Source organism: Carcharodon carcharias, chromosome 21 (genome assembly GCF_017639515.1).
Source record: "Carcharodon carcharias isolate sCarCar2 chromosome 21, sCarCar2.pri, whole genome shotgun sequence".
In the NCBI taxonomy this organism is placed as follows: Eukaryota; Metazoa; Chordata; class Chondrichthyes; order Lamniformes; family Lamnidae; genus Carcharodon; species Carcharodon carcharias.
The window spans coordinates 38,754,095-38,774,136 of record NC_054487.1 but is presented as its reverse complement, the minus strand read 5'-3'; the positions used below and the strand labels follow the sequence as shown (position 1 = coordinate 38,774,136).

General features: G+C 44.2%; 1 protein-coding gene across 1 annotated transcript in view; it reads left to right on the top strand.

Moving 5' to 3' along the window:
* LOC121292911 (V-type proton ATPase subunit S1-like) overlaps positions 1-20,042 on the top strand; it is an 82,993-nt gene that overhangs the window by 23,826 nt on the left and 39,125 nt on the right. Inside the window, exon 4 of the mRNA XM_041215380.1 lies at positions 18,306-18,487. Coding sequence (XP_041071314.1) covers positions 18,306-18,487 — 182 coding nt within the window. The remainder of the gene's footprint in view (positions 1-18,305; positions 18,488-20,042) is intronic.

The window sequence follows — 20,042 nt, the reverse complement described above, 5'->3', positions numbered from 1 at the left end:
TTGGAGTCATGCATAGCACAAAGGAAAATGGTTGTGGTTGTTGGAGGTCAATCATCTCAGCCAGGATATCATTGCAGGAATTCCTCAGGGTAGTGTCCTCAACCCAACCATCTTCAGCTGCTTCATCATTGACCTTCCTTCCACCATAAGGTCTCGAGTGGTAATGTTTGCTGATGATTGCACAATGTTCAGCACCATTCGTGACTCCTCAGATACTGAAGCAGTCCATGTCCAAATGCAGCAAGACATGGACAATATCCAGGCATGGGCTGACAAGTGACAAGTAACATTTGTGCCACACAAGTGCCAGGCAATGGCCATCTGCAACAGGAGAGAATCTAACCATCACCCCTTGACGTTCAATGGCATTACCATCACTGAATCCCCCACTATCAACATCCTGGGGGTTACCATTGACCAGAAACTGAACAAGACTAGCCACATAAATACTGTGGCTACAAGAGCAGGTCAGAGGCTAGGAATCCGCGATGAGTAACTCATCACCTGACTCCTCAAAGCCTGCCCAACATGTAGAAGGCACAAGTCAGGAGTGTGATGGAATATTCCCCATTTGCCTGGATGAGTACAGTTCCCACAACACTCAAGAAGCTTGACACCATCCAGGACAAAGTAGCCCGCTTGTTTGGCACCACATCCACAAACATGCACTCCCTCCACCACTTACGCACAGTGGCAGCAGTGTGTACCATCTACAAGATGCACTGCAGAAATTCACCAAGGCTCCTTAGACAGCACCTTCCAAACCCATGACCACTACCATTTAGAAAGACAAGTGCAGCAGATAGATGAGAACATCACCACCTGGAAGTTCCCCTCCAAGTCAGTCACCATCCTGACTTAGAAATATATCACCGTTCCTTCACCGTCGCTGGGTCAAAATCCTGGAACTCCCTCCCTCACAGCACTGTGGGAGTACCTACAGGGACTGCAGCGGTTCAAGATGGCAGCTCACCACCACCTTCTCAAGGGTGACTAGGGATGGGCATTAAATGCTGGCCCAGCCAGCGAAGCCCACATCCCACAAATGAATTAAAAAAAACTTGTGAGAAAAGCTATTGCTCATGGAATAAAAGGGACAGTGGCAATGTGGGTACAAAATTGGCTGAAAAATAGGAAGCAGAGAGTAATGGTCAATGGATTTTTTTTTACTGGAGGAAGGTTTATGGTGACTTTCTCAGAGGTCTGTATTGGGATCCTTGCTTTTCTTCATACAGATTAATGATCTAGATCTTGGTATGCAAGGGACAATTTCGAAATTTGTGAATGATACGAAGCTTGGGAGTGTTATAAACTGTGAGGAGGACGGTGTGGAACTTCAAAAGGATGTAGACAAGTTGGTGGAGTGGGCAGATAGGTGGCAGGTGAAGTTTAATGCAAAGAAGTGTGAGGTGATGCATTTTGGTAGGAAGAACATGGACAGACAATATAAAATAAAGGGGTGAAATTCTGAAGGGGGTGCAGGAGCAGAAAGACATGGGTGTTTATCTGCATATATCATTGAAGGTGGCAAGACAGATGGGGGGAACAGTTAATAAAATATTTAGTATCCTGGGCTTTATTAATAGAGGCTTAGAGTACGAGAGCAAGGAGGTTATGCTGAATTTAAAAAAGACACCTATTAGATCTCAGCTGGAGTATTGCATACAGTTCTGGCGCCATATTATAGGAAGAATGTGAACACATTGGAGAGAGTGTGGAAGAGTTTTATAAGAATGGTTCCAGGGATGAGAAACTTCAGTTATGAAGATAGATTGGAAAGGTTGGGGCTGTTCTCCTTGGAGAGAAGAAGGATAAGATGAGATTTAATAGAGATGTTCAAAATCATGAGGGGGCTAGACAGAGTAGATATGGAGAAGCTTTTCCTGGTTGTAAAAGGATCAAGAACAAGAGGGCACAAATTTTAAGTGATTTTCAAAAGAAGCAAATGTGACGTGAGAAAAATTTTTTTCAGACCCGTGGTTCAGGTCTGGAATGCACTCCCTGGGAGTGTGGTGGAGGCAGGTTCAATCAAGGCATTAGATGATTATATGAAGAGAAACAATGTGCAGAGGTACAGGGAAAAGGCAGGGGAATTGTACTAGGTTATAATGCTCATTTGGAGAGCCAGTGCAGATATGATGGGCCGAATGGTCTCCTTTTGTGCCATTAAGATTTTGTGGTTCTGTGATTCTTTACTTTGGCAATAGTGGTTGAACTTTTCTGGATGGAAATAGACACATTGGGCAGAATCTTCTGGCTGGCATCCAGGTGGCAGAGTCTGCATGCCAGCGCTTAAAATGTCGCGCGATGAGCCCGATGTCAGTGCGATATTTAGGTCAGTGGGTGCGCTATGCAGCAGGACACGTTAAGGCCCGTAACTTGCCAATCATCGACGATTTTGAAGGGTCCGTGTGAATTTCAGCTTGGCACATGGGCCCAACGGGCAGGCGGGTAGGTGATTTTTGTACAAACCTCATCCAGTGGTGGGATGCGGTTTTAAAAAAGTTTAATAAAGTTTTTGTTTATTTCATTAACATGTCCCATCTCATGTGACATTTTCACATGAGGGGGACATGATAATGAATTTTGTATTGTTCTATTTTTTATTTTTGCCAGCCTTTCAGCGATCTGCCTGAGGCAGCACTTTGCATCAGGGAGATGTGTGCACTCTGACAGTTGGGGAATCCCTCCCCCCACCCCCCAGCACAGGAAGCGCATAGTGCTTCCTGTCGGGTGGCCGGCCCACTTAAAATAGCGACGGGGCCCGTTTTGTTTGCGGCAATCGGCTGCCCACCTGCCGCCGAGTTGGTGAGCCTGCCTGCTCATCAAGGGCAAAATTCTGCCCGTTGGCTTTGTTTCAGCATGTACAGTTATGTGGAATGCTGTCATCAGCTTTCCTAGTCCTGTGAACAGCTGTGGGAATTCAGCACTGAAGTTTCTGGGCTGATCTTCTCGGTTTTGCAGTTCCTCTATTCTGCAAATCAGATGCAAGTCTGTACAGGCTTTCCTGCTCAAACATGTGCAACTCTGGTTTTGAGTCACGTATAATGTTTCTGTGATTTCTTTCTCTTGATATTGGAGGTGGGGGGGAGGGGGTGGTGGGGTGGGGTTTGCTTCAGTTCTCCCATGACCTAGAGTTCTATGCCACCTGGCCCACAAAGCTTTGTGCATGATGGCTGAAGAGAGCTTCTCTCCAAACATGGTTCCGGATCAGGAAGAACAGAAAATGCTGCACCTTTGTCTAACTTAAAGTGCATCTTGCTCCCATCAACCAGGATATTAGCACTCCAGTAGACCAAGTTTCACGATGTTGTGAAACCAGTTTGCGATCATCCGCTCAGACCATCAATGGCAGTTTGCATTTCCTGCCGTCAGATGTCAGGAACCTCATTGGAATACATCTGCATAAGGCCAGCCCGACGGAATCATCCCCTCATGCTGGATTGTCCACCCACATCGGCGGGAAAACACGCCGGTGCAGAACTTTTCTTGACAAGTGTGACGTGCAGAAGTCGGGACTTACCACCAGGGCCTTGCTCATATCTGAGGAGCAGAAGATGCTGGAGCCTGACAGTAACAGAACCCTGGAGGTACGTCCATGGTTAGATTGTCATGGACATGGTTACACCACAAAGCGGCTCATTTAAGGTGGAAAGTCACCGTTGAGGGTCTGCTCACAATGGATGATGCTTGAGGGGGTGGAGAGGAAGGTTTAGGATTGACTGGGAAGCAGTGTCGGATGGGGGTGTTGAGGTTGGGAGGGGGGATTGAAGCTGTCGGGGGGTGAGGTTGGGGGGTGACAAAACTATCAGTGGGAGGGGGAGGGATTATGGGAAGAGAAAGGGGTAATGGGGAGAAGGTGGCAACCAGGGAGGTGGGTGTAAGGGGGGGATAGAAAGTGTAAAGGATGGAGATCTGGGGGAGGAAGGAGTGAGGGGAGGGGGAATGGGTGCAGGAGTCTAGGAAGGAGTGTAGGGGTGCTAGGGAATGAGTGCCAGGGAAAGGAGAAGTGCGGGGGAGAGAGGAAGGAGTGCAGGGAAGGGAGGAAAGAGTGCGGGGAGGGGAGGGAGTAAGGGTGGAGGAAGAAGTAAGGGTGCTTGAACGAGTCAGGAAGGGGGAAGGACTAAGGGGTGGGGAACCTGTCAGTTGGTTGGGGGGGGGTGGTGTGGAGTGGGTGGGGAGGGGATGGGAGGGGGTGGGGGTGCAGGGGTGGACTAAAGTGGGAGGAGTAAAGGAAGGGGTTCCAAGGAGGAGAAGGAGTCAGGATGGGGGGAAGTCCAGATTTACGTGCAAGGGAGGGCTCTGATGAGTCCACAACTGCCTCCTGGGGATTGAACTGAGGGTGAGCGTGGTACGAGGGAATGGTGAGAATGACCAAGGGCAGAGTGAGGCAGTAGGATGAAGGTTCAACGGTATCAATAGGAGGGATAGCTGGGGTAGATGGTGGGGACTCAGGGGCAGACACGGACCCTTGTGTTGGGAGGGAGGAGATCAGGGAGATGAACGTGGATGGGGGTGTGGGATTTTCGGAAAGGAAGGGAATGTGCACATTCACCTGGACATCTCCAAAGGAAAAGGGTTGTGGCTGGTAGGTAACAGAGGGGAGGTGGAAGGTGATGCTGAGGGGTTAATGGTGATGGGGGAAAGGAAATGGGTGATTGGGGGAGGGGAAAGGACAGTAGAGCGAAAGAAAAACTGTAGCGCTACCATGCTGGCTAAATCAAAAGTGGAATGAGAGCCATGGTGGGTGAGATCAGGTGCTCCAGGGGGGTGTGATCGGGGGTGGGCGGAGATGCAGCTCAGCTCAGATGGACAACTGAAAGCGAACCCCAGCAGGCAGCATTGAAAATGCTCAGGACATTGTGATGAGTGTGATGCGGGAAGGATCCACATGTGTGGGAGAGAGATTGCACGTGGCTCCAAAAGGCCCTGCCACACACACACACTTCTCCCTCTAGAACCACTCATGGGTGGCCTGTGTGCAGCTGAACTGCTAGTGGGAGGGGTGGGGGGTGGGGGGGGGGGAGGTGGTGGCGGGGGGAAGACTCATAAAGTCTGTCAATGAAGCTGAAAGACACCGTTACACATTATTCAGTGAAAATGAATATATTTCCAGATTATAAAGTGACAAAATGTGTTCACCTATAGAACCAATTGTGATCAGAACTTTTGAACACCTTAGACTTTAGTTGCTGTCCTGATATCCGCAACAGGGGTGGAGACAGCCTGTGCAATGGTTAGCCCTGTTGCCTCTGATAACTTCGGCATGGGTGCCCTGGAGAGCCAAGGCCTTGAGGGCCCCAGCTTGCTTTGCTGCCCTCCTGTGGGCCAGCTGCTCCCTCTGCGGTGACAGAGGATGAGGTTGAGGGGGTCACAGGCAAAGGGGGCATGGAGGGAGAGGACAGCCTCTGAGATTCCTGAGTGGATGACCCAAGGGTGCTCAGCTACCACTCCTCCTCCCTTTGAGTGGCTGGAGGCCCTGGCCTGACTCCTTGAGGGGAAGGAACACTTGGGGGGCTGTCGAGGTGACCCACTTCCCTCTCGTGTTGCTCATGCAGGAACTCACCTATCGCTCATGTGATGGAGTGCAGGTCTGCACACATCTCCGTGTTCTGCTGTGCCAGGGTCTCCATGGTGTCCGCCAACCCCTCCATAGAGACCTCCATACACACACATGTGGGAACCACTTAATCAGAGAGCAGGCGGACACACTCCTCCGACTCGCATGTCACTTTGTTGAGGGCTTCCAACAGTTCTGAGTGATATTCCCCCGCCTTCTGCTGACCATCCAGGATGAGTTGGAAGGCCAAATCCAGAGGTTCATCATCTGACTTGGATCTCACAAGCACCTCTTCCCGAGCAGTCCTCCAAGTGCTGGGAGCTCAGCCAAACCTGCCTCCTCCTGCTGCAGACACGTGTCCGTGCAGTGACCGCTAGATTGTGAACCCGAGCCTGCTCTAGATCTAGGTTCTGCCAAAGTGTGTGTCTCTGTGTTGGTGGAGGGTGTGGGTAAGCGCTGTGACGGGTCTTCCAGGCTGCTTATTTCCAGCTCTTCAATGGAGGAGGTGTCCTCGTGGCTGGAGGTGAGGACCTAGATGGAGCTGAGGGACTGGCTGGCTGAGGGTGTTGGTCGCTTGGCAGAGCTCCCTGTGAATCATAGTAGAGATAATTAGTGCATGGCAGCAGAGTCAAAAGCAGGAGAGAGAGCACTCACAGTGGCGTTGAAGAGAGGGATGAAACAGTGCAGGATTCTCAGTTGGGTGTTCACAGCCAACTTCTTCATCACTGCAGGCAAGGTCCCTGTCCTCACCATTCAGCATGATGGCACGCTCCTCAAAGTGAGTAAGGGGCCTAATATGGGCCACTCCATCCCCCATGGTTTGGGACTTCTTCCTGCTGTCGTGAGCAGGTGTTTTCTGCATGGAAACAGGTGGAGAAATGGTGAGCAGGAAACTTGGTGCTGCACTGAATGTTTGTGTGGTGAACGGAGACATGGACAAAATGAGGACACGAGCTCCAGATGATATGAGCCTGATGGAGATGTGAGGGTGTGTGTGAGAGTTATTCCCTTCAGTTGCGAGATTCCTGTGGATGTGTGATGGGTTTGTGAGTGTGTGAGTTGAGAGTAATGAGAAGAGTGACTTACCTTGGTGGAATGGATGAGACTATTCATCCTGTTGCAGCCCTGGGTGGCTGTCCTCTTTTGCAGGGCATTAGCACTGACCACCGCTGCCACCGCCTTCCAAGCTGGATTAATGAGTTTGCTGCCCATCCTGCAGCCAGAGCGGGGGCAGATGACATCACAGTAGGCCTCCACTGTGTCCAAAAGGCAGTCCAGGGATGCGCCATTAAACTGGGGGCTGCAGCCTTTTTGCCTTTCGGGGTCATGTCTTCTTCACAACAGTCCTGGGCTGTAAGAGCTGAGAGGTGCGCACACGGCTGCACTTTAAATATGGCACCTGGCGTAGTGAGGCAGCAAGGTGATGGCGTGGCGGGCGAATGAGAGCCTGCCCGCCCGCCATCAAAATGGCCTGTTTCCCATGAATGCATAATTAATGTGGCAGGACTGGGACGATACAGTGTGAGAAACTGCCATTGTGGCCGACGGGTAAAACTTCAGTTTTGCCGCCCACTACCACACTTAATGTAAATCTGAAATGATTCCACCCACCATGTTTAGCTACTCTCTGAGTCAAAATATAAGTTTATGCCGTGTCCTGTATGAATGTTTTATTTGATAACAATGCAAAGTTTTTATAATTGAAATCGCAATATTTTACAATTTTTGAATGCATTTGTTGAATTATAAATATTGCAGTTCATGCTCTTCTTCCAAATCTTTTTATTCATGTTCACAGGTTACAGCAGTTTGCATTATCAAACCCTTGTCACCCATGATTTGCAACTTGCGTCCCAGAAAAGTCATGAGAGTAAAACTAATGTGCCTCAGGACTAAAAAATGCAATTTATTGGGATTTTTCAAACCAGGGGTCACATGACCTACTCACCATATTCTACCATTCTTTACTTTTGTAGAAAAATATCACAGGTCTGAAATTCCATCTAAGTTCTCTTGGTCTCTCATCATTAACATCAACAGAAGATTAGTAGAACCAACAGAGGAACAGCATAAATAGCTGCTTGTTATTCCCCTTGGTGTTCCCCAGTCTCCTAACGAAATTACAGCGGGTGACTAAGGGAATCCCTTGGAAATTCAGGGCTCACATTGTCAAGCTGGATCATTCAGGCTGAAACAGCAAGCTGGATTTATTTGTAAGAATCCTGTTTAAATGAAAGACAAACAAAGTGTTTAGAGAGACTAGAAACTCTGTTACAACCAAAAGTGAACTGAAGCAATGGCCAATAGCCCCACATACAAAACCACTTCTTTTAAATACTCGTCCATCAGATATGAACAAGGCTAGCATTTATTGCCCTTTAGGAGATGGTGATATGCTACCTACTTGAATCACAACATTTCATGTGGTGTGGGTGCACCCACCCTGCTGTTAGGAAGGGATTTCCAGGATTTTGACTGAGCGACAGTGAAGGAACGGCGATATATTTCCAAGTCAGTATGGTGTGTGACTCAGAGGGGAACTTGCAGGTGGCGCTGTGCCCATGCATTTTCACAATTTATACTTTAAAGCGTCAGGTACATAAACTATTGTCCAATGACCTGAGTTTGACTGTTGGCATTTTCCTTGAACATGGCTGGGTCTGCAGGCTGCCTCCCTTGGTTATTCTTCAATTCTCTTCCTCTTCTTGCCAGTTGCTGTTTCCTATTCAGCAGCAAGCAGCTTGTGGCTTCCAGTTATTATTTTCTAGCATGCCCTCAGTTTTTGATAGTTCTCCTCCCCAAACTGATTCTTGAACTTCTTTAGTTACCTTTTGAAGCCTTCCCTGCTGCCTTTGTTTATATCCTTATTCCATATCCACTTTTCGCACTCTTTTCCCACAACACATGAGACTGCACCTGGAGTACTGTGCACAGTTTTGGTTCCCTTACTTGAGGAAAGATGTAGTTGCGTTGGAGGCGGTTCAGAGGAGGTTCACTAGATTGATTCCAGAGATGCGGGGCTTGTCTCATGAGGAGAGATTGAGCAGTTTAGGCCTATACTCGCCTGAGTTTAGAAGGATGAGAGGAGATCTATATGAGGTATATAAGATGCTAAAGGAGATAGACAAAGTAGATGTGGAGCAGATGTTTCCCCTTGTGGGTCATTCTAGAATGAGACGCCATAGTTTTAGGCTAAGGGGTGGTAGATTTAAGTCAGAGATGAGGAGGAATTACTTTTCTCAAAGGGTCGTGAATCAATGCAATTCACTACCTCAGAGTGCAGTGGATGCCAGGATGCAAGACAGATTTAGTTAGACAGATTTTTAATTAGTAATGGGTTGAAAGGTTATGGGGAGAGGGCGGGAAAGTGGAGTTGAGGCTGAAATGAGTTCAGCCATGATCGTATTGAATGGTGGGGTAACCCCGAAGGGCTGAATTGCCTACTCCTGCTCCTAGTTCTTATGTTCTTAACATACTGCTGATTCATTTTCCTAAACTACACTTCATTTTGTTATGCTGTTTTCCCTCAAGTTTCATAGACTTTCCAAAGTCATGTATACATCTGACTCTACTTTGTTCAGCTATTTCCTGTGAAGGTGTAGCATAAGCCTTCTCATTGCCTACTAAGTATCAACAACAACAACTTGTATTTATACAGTGCTATTAATGCACTGAATCAAAGGAGCATAATCATATAAAAAATGAAACTGGGCCAAAGAAGAAGACAGTGGCACAAGTAAAGTTTGGTCAAAGAGATAGGGTTTAAGGAGAATCTTGAGAGCCAGAAGGGACAATAGGCAATAGTGGAATGAAGGTCGTGGGGGATGGTTGAGATGCTAGAGTTGGAGGAATGAGAGGTTTGTGGGTCTGGAGGCAGTTGCAGAGATAGCAAAGGGCAAGGTCATAAAGGAATTCTAAAATTGAGTTGATGGACAGGGAGCAGCCAAGTGTAGTTCAATGAGCACAAAGGTGATGAGTGAATGGGACTTGCTTCATAGTAGGGTTTTGGATGCGATCAAGTTTATGTAGGGTGGAAAATAGGAGACTGTCCAGGAAGGTATTAAAATAATTTCTGCACTGTGCTTCTGCTGGTCCTGAAAGAAAAGCAGTGTTTGCTTTTATGGAAATATTCTTCAACAGTATCCCAAATTACTTCACAACTAATGAGATAGAAGTAGAGAGATTGTTGTGATGTAGGGAATTAGAGGAGCTAATTTACACATAGTGAAAACTCTCAAATAGCTGTGAGCTAGATAAGCAGTTATCTGTTGTTAATGATAGTTGATGGATTAGTATTAGGACACTTGGAACAACTTAGGACACTTGGAACAACTCCCTTGATCTTCTTTGAATAATGCTACATAATTGTTCACTAAGGGAGAAGGTGAGACTTGATTTAATTTCTCATTCCAAAAGACCGCATCTATAACAGGGGAACACAGCACTGAAGTATCAGCCTGGATTACCTGCTCAAGTTTGTGGACTGGGCTTTGAACCCATGATTCTGAGGTGACAATGCGACCATTGATCCAAAGTTGACACCTGTCCCTCCTTAGAACTACAATTACAAGAGTCTCAGCCATTCTGCAACTCTCTTCAGATTTTTTTAAAGCTATTCTGAAATCTTCAAAAGGTCTAAAAGTGCAGCATACACCACCTTTCTGCAGGCCAGATGTTCTGTATGTCCAGGCTAATGTACATAGTTGGGGATTTGGGGTACTGCTCATTATTCCTTCCTTAGAATATGCGCTCAACATCAGGGCAATGTTAGGAGTGAGGTTCTTGATCAGTAAGAGCGAGGTTAATTTCAAGCGCACTGGAACTTTTTTTTTGAAGTAAAACATCTCATTAAACCAAAACAAGTGAATTATTTTCTAAACGAGTGAAATTCAGCAAATCAGTATGCATGCTATCAAGTAATCACTGCATATCTAATAGAAACAGCTGCAGATTACCTTGCAGTTATTATGTCTTGCCAACATGTACCAACTACATTGGCCTCAAACTATTGTCTATGATGATTCCAAAAAAACACACTCAAATCAGCATAAAACTTCTGCCATGAACATGACTTTTAAATATTCATGGGCAGTAAAAGTGATACTATGCTGCTATGACTTGATTACAAGGTTCAAGTCACTGATAAACCAAATGTCAATGGCAGCACAAGATAAGATGATTGATTCCTCACAATTATTCTATGTTTAAACATAAACTACAAATGACTGAAGAGATTATTCATAAACTGCTGAATGCTGTTTCAGTTAACTGTCTAACTTATCATAAACAATTAAATCAACTTCAAGGCAAAAGAATTATTCCTGGCATTGACAGCACAGATAACTGAGGACACCTTTCCTTGGGTTGAGTTCCAGTTGTGTAATGAGGTGTGACTGAAGTCTTCACTTTCAGGTGACCTTTTTCTATGCTGAGAAATTAAAATGTACAAAATGTAACAAAATGGCTTTATGCTGACTAAAAGGGAGCGCCTTGTGGTAATAGGAAAACAAGAGGAAAGGCAAAGATACCCACTCATTAATACTACTGAAATGGTTTTCAACTGTTCATCCCTAATAGAATTTACTTGACAGCTTTTATTAGGACTGCTGTACAGAAAAGGATGCTTCTTCAGGACAAAATGACTGACTTATATTGAAGGGGAAACGAAGATGTAGAAAAGTTCTTCTGGTTTTTTTAATGAAAACGTGTTAATGGACAATCAGAATCTGAGCTGGCAGCAATTTCGCTGTAATTGAAATTGTGATGCACAAATTCAATTACGGGAATGAGAAAAAAAGCAATCACCTGAAATAGCAGAAACATAATAGGAAAAACATGTGAAGGCTGGAAGTCTGATAACACTGACAGCATAACTTTTAAATAATTTAGTTTATGCCGGAACAGGCTCAATTAATGTGTTATTTTGAATTATTTATTCCATTTGTAGGGTGAAATAACTTATCAATCCCAGGGCTTAACCTTCACAGGAAATATGGAAAAATAGAAAATCTGAAGATGAGAAATTAGCATATTCACTTTCCTGTTAGCCTAGCAGTTGTGTGAAGATGGATTTTTAAAAAAATATTTTTAGGAACATAGTGATGTCCTGTAAAGAAGGCTGTGAGCGAGTGTATTTGTGTAATTAAATTTGGGGAAGGTTAGTAAACACAGCTTGTCTGTAGGAGCAGAAAGATGAGAGGTAAAGGTGCTAAATGCATGCATTTATAGTGAGAGGAAAAGGTGAAGTTGAACATAGGAGTAAATAGGTTGGGTTTTAAAATTTGCATTAGGTGATAGAAAGGACTTGACTTTTCAGCTGTTAAATTTCAAAGGGAGTTTAGAAATGACAAGGGACTTTTACACCTTACAAAGCTTTCATAAGTAAATAAGAAAAGGTTATTAAATTTTATTTTACCTGAAAGTGGAGGTAATAGTAAGATATGAAAGATTTTTATATTTTGGAAAAATTGAGTTCAAAGAGGTGCTTAGAACAATGGAATCTAAGATCAAAGGGAAAAAGTTATTTAAGGAAGGATGTTTCGTTAAGTTGTGTTGGCTATGTGGGGGAGATGTGCTGAGAAAAGTTGTGAATTTGAAGCAGCCATCCAGTTTCAAGTCAGAGAAGTCTTTGTTTTTTGAAAGCAGTTTGTTTCTGAACTTCCTTCAGTTCCATAACTGAGTGGAAAAGAATGAGAAGTTGTGTGGTATACTTTATTAAAGGAGCAGCAGATTTTGCCTTGGATAATATTACTGGATTTTTATGGTTAAAAATCTATATAAGGGAGCTGTTTCCAAGTAGTTTACATGTGTGTTTTGACCAAGTGAGGTTTTGGGGGGTGGGGTGGGGTGGGAGTGTTTTATAAGATTGTTTAACTGTGTAATTTTAATCTTGTGTGCTTAAGTTTTTTTTCCCTCTTGTTAATAAATCTTTCAATTTTAAAATCCTAAAAATGTTACTGGGATTCTATGCTACTGGGGTTAGTAGTTTTCCCCACATTTTCAAAATACAAAATAAAGCATTATGATCAGTAAGGCAAGTTTCCCTCTGGGATTTGGCTGGCTCAGTGAATAACATTGGCAGTGTTTGTAACAGTTGTAATCGACCATTTGTTTCTCTTCGAGGATATTTGTCCAGTTTTACCTACTGGAAGATGAGAAATGAGATTCTGATTTGAACTTTGGGCTTAATTGATGTTGGTTTATTAGTTTCATTAGTTCTAATGGTTGTGAATTAATAACTTCAAAAGTAAAATGCTCTATATTTTCTGCACAAAGCTGAAAGTTATACTGAAGTTTACAGACTAAAATGCAAGAAATTAAAGAAAACTTGCTGAACATTTTAAATGTAAGGGAAATGAGCCCCCAGGCGTGAACACTGTAGATGCCTATAATAAATGCTTTAAAACATATGAACATAGGTAATAGAAGTTGCAGTAGGTTATTTGGCCCTTCAAGCCTGCACTGCCATTCAAAAAGATCACGTCTGATCTTATACTCAACTCCATCTTCCTGCATTATTCCCAAATCCCTTATATACCCAACAATCTCTCAACCTTTTTATTGAATACACTGAATGACTGAGCATCTCTCTGGTTGGAGAATTCCAAAGATTTGTAACCCTTTAAGTGAAGAAATTTCTCCTCATTTAGTTGAAACAGATCTTGACCAGACACACAGCTATATTTTTGTTGTATTATTAAAAACAGCGGGGGAAGGGCATCATTGTGACCTTCCATTACTTTTGCATTTCTGTAAAGCGCTATTAAATGTAATACTTGGACAGTGCCACTATTTAAAAGCAGATTGTAAGCTGTGAAAATATAGAATCATATATTATTACAGCACTAAAGGAGGCTATTTGGCCCAGTGCTATCAGTTTGAAAGAGCTGTTCCAATTTAGCCCTAGGCCCAAGCTTTTTCCCCATTACCTTGCAAATTAGGCCTCTTCAAGCACTTGTCCAATTGCCTTTTGCAAGTCCCTATGGAATCTTCTTCTACCACCCTTTCAGGTAGTGGCCTGGGTCTTCCAAGGAGAGGCAGTGATCGTTGAATTGGTGCAGCGTTCGTAAATTTCCCCACACCAATGCTGCTTCACATTTCTACCAGGGTCTTCCAAATCCAGCTGTCCTGGAAATGTGGAGTGCAGCATCCCTCAGAGAATTCCCAATGGACTGTAGCAGAGTAGGGAGAAGACGAGACCCATTTTTATGGCACTTGCTGCCATATGGTAAGTTTAAATGTCCAGTCTGAATGTTAATGAATGGATGTTAGTGAGTAGGTAAGTGAGTAGGCGGGTGAGATGGATAGGGACTAGGTGGGTGATGCAGGTAGTGGGTGAAGTGGGTAGGGCTAAATGGGTAAGTATGAAGGGGATGAGGGGGTTAAATGGGTAGGGGGGGAGGTGGGTGAGTGTGTACAGGGTAGGTGAGTGGGTAGTCAGGTCAAGGGGTGGTCAGGAAGTAGGGTGGTCGTGGGGGCAGTCTGGGGTATTCAGGAGGTCGGAGGTTAGTTGGGGATCTGGGGAGGTCAGATGGCCAGGAGAGGTCAGCAAATGCTTAGGAGGATAGCTGGGAGCTCTGGAGGATGGTTAGGGGTGTAGTTGGAGACGGGCCGGGAAGAAGTCGGATTGTTGGGAGGGTAACCGGTGGTGTGTAGTCAGATAATTGGGGGGGAGTAGCTGGATGGCCAAGGGAGTGGTTAGGGGGTAGTCAGCTGGTCAGGGATGTGGTTTGGTGGTTGGGAGGGGAGTCAGGGAGTTGAGGGAACATAGGAAATGAGGGGTGGTCAGGAGGGTAATCACCGGGATTGTTGAGGGGTTGAGGGAGTAGGGGGTCAGGTCACGGGGGTGATTGAGGGGCCATTTGTGTAGTTACCCCAGAGTTAGACCAAGTTTTAATCTGTCTAACATTTCCTAGGCAACTAACTATTCAGGTAGGTACATCTGATCTGTCCCAGTCTCCAAACATAACTTAGAGTCAGAGACATTCATGGAGGGTCCCAGGGAGCAGGGGAATTGCCGATTGGAAGTTGAAATTCCCGGGAAATTCTGGAGACTGGAAGATTTGTTCCAGTATGTTCCAGATCCCTCTGTGTGAATAAATTTCACTTCATTTCCCTCAAGTTCTTACATCAATTATTTTAAATTTATGACCGCTGGTTACCGACCCACTTACCAGAGGAAACAGTTTCTCCCTATTTGCCCTATCAAAACCCCTGAAATTTTAAAATATTTCTATTAGGCTCCTCTTAACTTGTTCTGCTCTAAGGGAAACAATCTCAGCTTCTCCAATTTCTCTACATAACCGAAGCCACTGAACCCTGGTATTATCCTGATAAACCTCCTCAAAGCCTCCCCCAGGTCTTTACGTACTTCCTAAGTATGTGTAGATCCAGGTCCCTCAGCTCTTGCATCCCCTTAAAATAGTACCATTTTGACTAACTTGCTTCTCTATGTTGTTCCTAAAATGCATTGCTTCCTACTGATCCTCATTAAATGGCATCTTCTATGTGTCTGCTCATTTCCACCATAACATTTATGTTCTTCTGACTTGTACTTTTCTTTATTCTTTCATGAGATGTGGGTATCACTGGCAAGGCCAGCATTTGTTGCCCGTCCTCAATTGCCCTTGAACTGAGAGTCTTACTAAGCCATTTCAAAGGGTACTTAAGAGTTAACCACATCATTGTAGTGTTGGGGTTACATAAAGGCCAAACCAGATAAGGATGGCTGATGTCCTTTCCTAAAGGACATTAGTGAACCAAATAGGTTTCTACGACAATCAGTGAGAGTTTCATGGTCCCCATTACTGAGTCTAGCTTTATATTCCAGCTGCCGTGGTGGGCTTTGAACTGGTGGCTCCTGGGCCTCTAGACGCGCAGCACTATGCCATTGCCCATCCCACCACTATCCTCCTCACTATTTACCATATTGCTAAGTTTTGTATCATCTGCAAATTTTGAAGTTGTGCTTCCTATACACAAGTCCAGAACATTTATACATAATGAACAAAAATGACTCCAATACCAATTCCTGGGGAACTGCATACTTCTCTCCAGTTAAACATGATCACTACTGTCTGTCTCCCATCCATAACCAATTACATACACAAACTACCTTTAATCCCTTCTATTTTCTGAATATTTACATGGTACTTTATCAAATGTCTTTTGAAAGTCCATATATGCATCTACTGCACTACTATCATTTATCCTCTCTGTTACTTCATCAAAGAATTCAATCAGAATTTGATCGGACATAATTTGCTTTAACAAATCCATGCTGGCTGTCCCTTATTCATAACATATTTGTGCATTTTTTCTTTTCTAACTCTTAATTCTGATGATGTCATTTTGTTGTAAAGCAACCATAAGCTGCTCTAAGAAATTCTCTCTTTGGCTCTGCTGGTTTCCTCCAACGAGAGCCTGCTTTATGTTGTGTCTGTTCAAATACTTACTCCTTTGGGTTATATGATTTATTTAATTACTCCCAGATTTCTTATGAACAGAGCTATCAACCCCCAAGTTTTTTTAAACAGGTTAAGTCAGCATATGAAACAGAGTTCCATCCTCAGCCTTGAATCACGTATCCATTCCATAGCTTTCCCAATACTTAGTCTTCAAGCTCCAGTATGACATGTGAAATATGTATTATCTTTGTAACTATGTAACTTTATAAATATTATACAAATCCCACTGTGAGGTCCTTCATTATTCAGTAAATTTAGAGTGGAATCGTCCAGTCCCATTGGTGTCGGGCACAAGTGGATAATATGGCGAGAAGGCCAAAAATCGTTTTTATGCCATCGTAAAACCAGTTTGTGATCATCCGCTCCACCCGTTAATGGCAGGCTGCATTTCACACCACTACTCATTGGGGTCCTAATTTCAATACTTTAGCATCTCATTATAAGCCCTGCTGGCCAGAATCATGCCCCCCATGCTGGATCATCTGGGCAAACACACTGACGTGTGTCACAGCTGTACGTAAGCAACATGCACCTGGTGGGCTGCACTTTGCTTGGGACTTCTAGGTTTGTTTGCCTACCTTGCTCCGGACAGCACTCGTGGTCATCAGCACACATTTCACATGACATACTAGAGCTCCAGGCTTTGTAGGCAGCACCACATCACTTTTTGGGGGGCTCACAGATCAGCTATAAAGCAGGGGTGGCTTTTCAACGGCTGCAGGGCTTGGGCTTGCTTGGGGAAGGGGGGAAAAGTGGCCTCAGGCAAGGTAAGAGCCTGCAGGGCAAGGGCTGTACTGGGGAAGCCGGGTATCCCACGGTGTGTGTGTGGGCGCACACTTTGATCTGTGCAAATGGCCTTAATAAAATGGCCAGATGGAGATGTGAGGCTATGTGCGTGAGAGAGTGAGTGGTGATGTCCCTTGAGCTGGCAGTGAGTGAGATGCCACCGAATGTGTGATGGCCTTGTGAGTATGAGAGTTTAGAGTGATGAGATGGTTGCCTTACCCTGGCAGCACAGATGATGTCATTCATCCTCTTTCTGCACTGGATGGCCAACCTCTTGTGTGCAGCATTGGCACTGACCACCAATGCCACCGCCTCCCAAGCCAGAGTGAGATTGCTGGATTGCCAGCAGCCAGGGTGGGTATGGAGAATATCACGACGGGCCTTCAAAAGACATTCCAGTGATGGGTCACTGAACTCTTCTTGGCTTTCAGGGCCATGCCTTCACTGGAGCAATCCTGGGCTGCAAGTATTGAGAACTGTGTGTGCTGCTGCAGTTTAGATATGGCACCTGGAGTGCAGTAATGGCATGACAGGTCATTCAGAGGCCATCCGCCAACAAGTCGGCATGTTTCCTGTGGCTGCACAATTAATGAGGTGGGAGACGGACAAATACGGAGCAAAAACCTGCCATTGCGGCCAGTGGGTAAAACATCGTTTTTCACGCCCGCTCCTGCACTTAGTGCAAATCTGGAACAATTCTGCCCTTGGTGTCTTAACATCACCGCCCCTATCATAAACATTTATCATATAATTGTTTCCTTCTATCTCGTGCTTCTCTATCCTTACCCTACAATTTTCTAGTTTAAATGTTTCCTAATTAGAGTAAGTCATTTTTTTTTTACATTTAGCCTATTTTCTCTATGTAGCCCATGCTTTGCACAAAACCCACCTTGGATCTAGACCTGAACTAGCTAATTCAAGTGACCAGATTTGCGCACACCACTGGATGATGTTGTTTCACGCTATTGTGTAAATTACAGTGATCATTTCCACCATTATAATTTGTTAAGATGGGTCGAAGATTCCTCACCCTGTTCTTCTTGATAAAATCTGCAAATGCATAGCACACAACCCTGCAAAACAGGAACAGGGCAGGCCAACTGAGCAAAGACCAACTTGGCCTTCCTTTGCACTGCTAAATCCTAATTTTTAAAATGGAAGTTCAGGAGACATTTTTTGTTTTAGTTTCCCTCCATGCATAAACTTTAAAAGTTTCTTAACAAAGGCCTTTCCAGATGTTACACCAACTTTAGACTATGTTCAAAACTAATAGACAGAGTAACAAAGGAATACATGTCTGTTCGGTCTGTGTATTTCTAAATCCATAAATAAGCAGAGAAAATTATACTCTAAAGTGACTTAAAATATGTAAGGAATATACTTTACTCCATGAGGTTTGTATATTATCAGGTGTTTTAATGTTCTGCTTTACAAGCAAATAAATTTGTGAAGTCTGTTCTCTAAATCTGATCAGTGGAATATATCTTTTCCAGCAATTGCTTGAATCCTCAAACTCATCCCTGATTCTGCCAGCAGTTGACTGGAGGGCCATAAAACAATTGCAGGAAAATCAAAATTGGACCAAAGTTCAAATTGACCATTTTGAAGATACAGAACTGGAAATAGATCCTTCGAAACCAAATTTAATCATCATAAATTTAACACCAGTCAACAGGTATGTGTTTAAATTCCTAACCTAATCTGTATGGTACATTGTCACCTACTTTTTAAATTGTGACTAGATAAAGGAATATCTGACTAAGAGCTGTTATAAACCTTACAATAAATTACAGTGAGAGTTTGTCTTTGATCCTTTCATTATCACTGAAAGTAAATGTTAAGTTATTAAATAAACATGCATATCACTATATTCCAGTGTGTCAAACCTGATGATATACATTTGATACTTAGTTCATTTGTTATTTGATTCATAGTTTTGTGTCCAATAATAGATAATGTGAGCAGATTTTGATCCAGAAGACTGCTATGCCAATGAGGAGATGGACATACTGCATCCTCCAAATGTAATCTTCTGAATTTCTGTCAAAGACACATTGCTGCTGAAGAATACAGAAAACATCAATTCTAGTCGCTGTCTAACCTATAAGTGCTTGATACTTATTATAATAGGTTAACGTCCTTCTATCTGATGATGGGAATGCAGCCTCAGAACTTTGGCGAAGCCATCTGCTGCACATTGTTGATGGCTGAAAATGTGATTATGGAAAGGCAAATATGTCACAAGTGAAGTTGTTCCTTGCCAGTGGTGCGGGACGATCTCTACTGATGCTTTGTTTGCAGGGCTGGCATCTGCTTTGGAGCTTCTGAAAACACATGTTGTCATGGTGGCAAACTCCTGCCCACAGAGGGTGTTGCCATTTGCATGGATCTTCAGCTAAAGTTTCTCATTTGTCATGGTTGATGCTGAGGGCTTTCACGTCTCTTTTGACAACATCCTTGAATTGGAGCTGTGGGCACCCTGCTCTCTTGGCATGAGCTACCTCTCCATTTCGCATTTGTTTGGGAATGTGGCCATCTTCATCCTGTACACATGCCCAAACCAGCAAAACCTTCTTTGCTATATGAGCACTTGCATGCTTGGCATGTTTGACCTAGAAAGGACTGTTCATTGGTGACATTGTCTTTCCATGTGATGCCAAGGATGCATCAAAGACACCAGAGATGGAAATTTTATGAGTCTTTGTTCTTGGTGGATGTAGGTCATCCAGATTTTTCTGCCATTTACCAGTGTTCTGAGGATACAGACCTTGTAGATAAGCATGTTGGTCCTGTGGGTTACTTTGTTGTTTGTCCATGCCCGTTTTGTTAGTTGCTGCTTGGTGACTGCCTTTCCAATATGTATGCTGAGCTCTGTGCTAAGAGACAGATTGTCTTTCACCATAGATCCAAGGTAGCACAATTTGCTGCCTGCTTCCAGTGTGTTGTCGAGTCTGATCACAAGCAGAGACACAACACCTTGTTCATAACTACAGTTCTCTTTTTAAAAATTCTTTCATGAGATGTGGGTGTTGCTGGCTAGACCAGCATTTATTGACCATCCCTAATTGCTCTTGAGAAGGGGATGGTAACCCACCTCCTTGAATCGTTGCAGTCCAGGGGTGTAGGAACACCCACAGTGGTGTTAGGAAGGGAGTTCCAGGATTTTGACCCAGTGACAATGAAGGAATGGTGCTATAGTTCCAAGTCAGGAAGACATGTGGCTTGGAGGG